The following is a 5227-nucleotide window of genomic DNA, read 5'->3' on the forward strand; positions in this document are numbered from 1 at the left end:
GGGGACGCCTCATCGGGACTCGAACCGGCAACCTTCCGGCTTGTAGCATACTGCCTCATGTAATACACACCAAATTCTGTATCACATACAAGGTTACGCTGTCCCTGTACTTCATAAATTCCGCACCACGCCATGAAGACGTATGTGGGAGTGGTGCTATAACTCCACCATTCTTGACCTCGGCACTAGATGGCGGGTGGTTAGCTTCGCGCCCCGGTCGCTTTACTTCCGGTACCCATTGGATTGGGGGCTGGGTGGGCCCCCGTGCCGGTCTGAACACTATGGAGAAGACAAAAATGTCATGGCCTTGCCGGGAAACGAACCCCGGCCGTCCAGCATGTAACCCGTCGCTATACCGGCCGTCCTGTCCCTTTTCCCATTCTGTATTGCGTAAGTTACAAAAATATGTTAACCTTTCAATTTATAATAGATTATCTCTTCGAGTCAAGGACTAACATTGCGCTGAACCATGACAAAATAAATATGAGAGCCACATCGCTTACACCACAAAACAGCACAAAGCACTAAAGTCCACAAGGCAGATCGAATTGAGAAACAGCGTTGCAATTGAAAGAATCGAGAGATCGAGTGGATCGAGAGCAATCGAGAGCCGAGAGTGTGCCATGGAAGTTTGTTGATGTGTCAAATCATGACTGCGGCTGGAGTGTTTATGATTTCTCTTGCTGGACAGATTGAAAGTGCCGAATTTCATGAATTCGATGATATATATTGCAAATACTGTTTTGTATATGGTCCTGATTGGGTTGTTACTTCGGTGAGATGATTTTCGTATTTATGGTATTTTTCCGCTGGTTATCATGTATGAGGGATTTGAAGTTCTCACGGCGGTATGAAGAATATGGTCTTCTGGGATGCTACGCCGTGTAGTGGAGGCAGTGGGTTCCTCCGAAACGTTGATACCACGTACGAAGCAGCACAGCGTCACATCTCAGAAGATCCTAATCGTGAAGTTTTTTATGGTAGAGGTTAAGAATATTGTGCGGATCTGCATACCATACCTGTTTGTCCTCAAGGTGACGCCTCATTACTTATTGGCATTAAAGTAAATGTCTTTAATGAAACTACTAGATACAGTTAGTTAAAATAAGCAAAGCGAAGATGATTCATTTTAGAGTTACCAAATTGTCTTGTACAAAGGTGATTAGAAAAATTTCTGGTTCCCCCCACAGTTGAATTTAGTATGGAAGGTTACGGGTGTATCATTCTTCTACATAGTCCGCAACCATATGAACGCTCTTGTCTGGAGGTCCACAAGGTTTCTCTGATGCCATCAGAAAAAAACTGCTTGGGCTGAGTGTGAAGCCAGTCATGCACTGTTTTCTTCACATCATTGTCTACAAATCAGTGACCTCCAAGAGCCCCCATTAGAGGTCCAAATAGATGGAAATCCAAAGGTCTAGACTGTATGCTGGATTGCTGAGAGGTTCAATTTTCAGCTCCTGGAGATTTTCCTTAGTATGGGCACGTGTATGAGGTCAAGCGTTGCTGTGCAAGATGAGAAGACCTTATAATAATGTTCTTCATTGTTTTGTATGAATGACTGGCCTCACTTCAATTCATAAACATGTTAGAATACCTTGCACTTGCTAATGTCATTGAGAATCATGACCCTGGCTTGTTCCTGTTTGTTGCCATTTGTTGCTATGGTTGGCCATCCAGAGCATTCTGAATCAGTTATGCTTGCCCTGCCTCTCTTAAATATTTCTGTGTGTTTGTACACACTCCATAAATGTAATGAACTGTCCCCATACTGAGCATAACATCTGTGAATTTCAACCCCTTTAACATCCTCTGCCCACAGAAACAAACCACAGCCCTCAGTTCTTTGGTGCAAATTGAAATTGGTGCAGCCATGCTCTCTGCTTGTCTGCAGCTTACTCAGTGTTTCCAAGGCTATGTCAGGCAGTGTACTGATNCCATAAATGTAATGAATTGTCCCCGTACCATCATCTGGAGACAGCAGCAAAAGTGCAGATACTTTTTGAATCACCTTCATACTTTCACTTGATAAAGATGCTTAGGGGATAGTTGTGATTATTACATTGGGAAAGGTGAACTGTGAAGTTGAAATTTAGGGTTTTGATGTTTGTGAAGATTCATAGCGTGATCTTCGGGGTTATAACACTATACAGTCTAGTAACGGTCATTAAATTTTGAAACCGTACTGCCTCCATTTTAAATTTAAAATCTCTGGAGCTGAGGGCTGTAATAAGAGTTTTCTAATTATTTAGAGACATATCACTTGAGAAGAATTCGGTCATCTGGGACATAACACCATGTAGAGCAGCAACTTTCACTGGACTACATGACATATCCCAGAAGACAGATCTCTTCATATCCACTACTGTGAGAACCTCAAAACCAGCATGGTTGTTCTGCATGGGGAGGCCACTCTTAACTACTGTTCCCTGTCTATCCTCCTGAGGCACAGAGAAGGTTGGCTTTCAACAGCATGATGTTAAATTCCATAAGATAGAACTCTTCATAGCCACTGATGTGAGAACCGTAGATCCAGCTTGTCATATTAGAGCTGCTTGGAACATTTTACCACAACAGATGCTTACAAAAGTTTGCATATAAAAATCCTTTATTGAATTAAATTTCACTATCCTTACTAGTAGTCCTGCACTACTGCTACCATATGAACCTGTTTGACTAGAAATTAAATGTTTGTTTATATTACATGTGATCCTCTAGTATGATAACCCATTTACAGCAGTGGGTATCACATATAGGTAGACAGTGATGGTTTAACTTTGGAGAACAGAACTTGATAGCTGTGGTGTAATGGTAAGCAGGACTACTAGCAGTTGTTGAGTGGAATCTGATGTCCATTTCTAGGGACTGGAAGAAGGCATTTCTCAGATTGTAAAGAGAAGTAGAGATGAGAGACAACTGTTTGTATGGAATTTCCCACTGGATGTCACATTCAAGAGTACAAATCCTCATGGCTGTAAGTTCTGTTTATTGTACTGATGTTATTAGAGGATATTTTTGACATATTTTAATGATAGATACTTAATTTGTATTTGTATTTTTATCAGATCGGGGCACGCGGTAGCGTAGTTGGTTGAGGGGCTATGCTACAAGCCGGAAGGTCATGGGTTCAAGTCCCGATGAGGTCATTGGATTTTTTTCAATTGACCTAATCCTTCCAGCCGCACTATGGCCGTGGGGTCAACTCAGCCTCTAACAGAAATGAGTACCAGGAATTATGATTGTAATTAAATAATTTTCCTGGGGAGTAAAGTGCGGCCGGCCCGTAAGGCTGACAGCCTTACCTCCATCTTTGAGCCGATTGTCTAGATAATGTGGGACCCTCAACATCTGACAACCCTATGAGCCTTCGTGGACCGGTACAGGGATAGCTTTACTTTTACTATTGTTATCAGATCATTCTCTGACATTAAGTGTATGGTATGGAAGAGCATAAGATATAAATTTTAGTTTTCTGTTCTGTGAGGTATATTTACAAACGTACTGACATAATCATAAAGTAATATATTATGTGGCTGTAAAACTGTATTACAGGCAGCAGAGAAAGAAGTTTGGAAAGTACAACAGTGTATCACATGTAAACAAATAATACAATCTACATGCATTATCTTCACCTTTTGATCATAATATACATTATAAAATGTAAAGCTGTCCCTGTAATAGGCCATGAAGGCCCATAAGGTTGTGAGGGTTTAGGTAAATTGAAAAAAAAAAAATCCCCCTTATCAGGACTCGAACCCTCTGGCTTGTAGCATAGTGCCTCAACCAGCTATGCTACTGCGTGCCCCAGTTAAGAATAAGAAGACAAAATAACTGAAACAAACTGTGTGATTTTAGTCCTCAAGCAAACTATACCGACAGAGCAACCGCCGCTTGTTGGCGAAGTTTAGTGCCAACTTTTGTGGATAGAGGGTGTCGCGTGGTCAGCACAATGAATCACCATGGTCGTTAATTTCAGTTTTCTAGACCAGAGCCGCTATTTCCTTGAAATAGCTCCTCAGTTATGAGGCTGAGTGGACCCCGTTGCAGACCAACTACTTCTCCGAAAAAATCTGGTAGCGCCGGGAATCGAACCCATATCTCTGGATCTGTAGCCAGGAATGCTGACCACTAGACCACAGAGGTGGTCTAGTTAAGAATAAGATCTGAAAATAATATATGCATAAATAAAAGTCTCAGTCTAGATCAAAATATGCACTGCATGTTTAAGTATCTTACATGCTTGTTGTGATTGGCTTAAATTAGAAATCTTTAGAAAGGGCATATGTTGACTAAAGACTTTTATACTGGTGAGGTGTTAGTATTTCTGACTTATGACCTAGGTACCGTGGTTGTAACTTTCATTGTAATAAGACTAGGCTTAGGCCTTTAATACCAGTGAACAGAGAAAAAACTGCGGATATGGTTTTGTCATAAGTTGAAATTTGAAAAATCTACTTTTAGCCCTGCTTACCTGGTGCTAGAGATGTACATATAATCAGTGGTTCTTGAAAGTTTTAATGTGTCTCATGAGAATATACCTGACTTTAGATGCGATAATTCAACTTACTAGGAATTTTCATTTCATACATGTTATTTAGAAATTCTAATGGAGAGTTTATTTTAATATATATTCCACTTATATCAAATTAACAGTTTAAGAAACATAATTTAGTAGGATTAAGAAATCAGTGGAATTAATCCGTTTACTGCAGAATTATTGTGCGTCATAAATGATTTGTATTATACTTTTGGCAAGAAGTTCACGCACGCTCATTACATTTTATTTCTCAAATCAACCAGTCTGTGCTATATACTGGGCATTTAAAGTGTCCAGTACAGACTTTATCACAAACCACTTACCCAGATAAGTATTATTACATTTTATGGATGCGTACATAGAAGCTAATAGGTATTAAACATACAGTCAACTCTCGATTATCCGGGCTAATGGTGGGGATGGAAGTCACGGTTAATCGAAAACCCGGTTAAGCCAAATTTTATTATACGGGCTGGACGACTGTGAAGGGTCGGAGTTCGAGTCCCGGTAGGGTCAAGAATTTTAACTTCTCCAAATCGTCCAGACCGGCTCTGGGGTCCATCCAACCTCCTATCCAATGGGTACCGGGGGCTCTTTCCCCGGGGGTAAAGCGGCCGGGGCGTGAAGCTGACCACTCACCTCCAACTAGTGCCGAGGTCAAGAAAATTTGGATCTATACATCCACTCCCC

General features: G+C 41.0%; 2 protein-coding genes across 7 annotated transcripts in view; one reads left to right on the forward strand and one right to left on the reverse strand.

The window, feature by feature from the left end:
• Window positions 1-553, reverse strand: part of LOC111861651 (endoplasmic reticulum-Golgi intermediate compartment protein 2) — a 6121-nt gene extending 5568 nt beyond the window's left edge. Inside the window, exon 1 of one of the 2 annotated variants that reach the window (XM_023846393.2) lies at window positions 504-553. The gene's annotated coding sequence lies outside the window, so the exon portion shown is untranslated. Of the gene's footprint in view, window positions 1-413 lie in introns of both variants that reach the window. The other variant, XM_023846392.2, reaches the window with a different exon arrangement.
• Window positions 554-585: 32 nt separating this feature from the next.
• The window catches only part of LOC111861624 (B9 domain-containing protein 1), a 22371-nt gene continuing 17729 nt past the window's right edge, over window positions 586-5227 (forward strand). For 2 of the 5 annotated variants that reach the window (XM_023846336.2, XM_033750399.1), the window contains exons 1-2: window positions 808-1034; window positions 2863-2974. In XM_023846336.2, coding sequence (XP_023702104.1) covers window positions 873-1034; window positions 2863-2974 — 274 coding nt within the window. In that variant the 5' untranslated portion in view covers window positions 808-872. Of the gene's footprint in view, window positions 776-801; window positions 1035-2862; window positions 2975-5227 lie in introns of those variants that run through there. The other 3 variants (XM_023846338.2, XM_023846337.2, XM_023846340.2) reach the window with 3 other exon arrangements.

Source organism: Cryptotermes secundus, unplaced genomic scaffold (assembly GCF_002891405.2).
Source record: "Cryptotermes secundus unplaced genomic scaffold, Csec_1.0 scaffold43, whole genome shotgun sequence".
Taxonomy (NCBI): Eukaryota; Metazoa; Arthropoda; class Insecta; order Blattodea; family Kalotermitidae; genus Cryptotermes; species Cryptotermes secundus.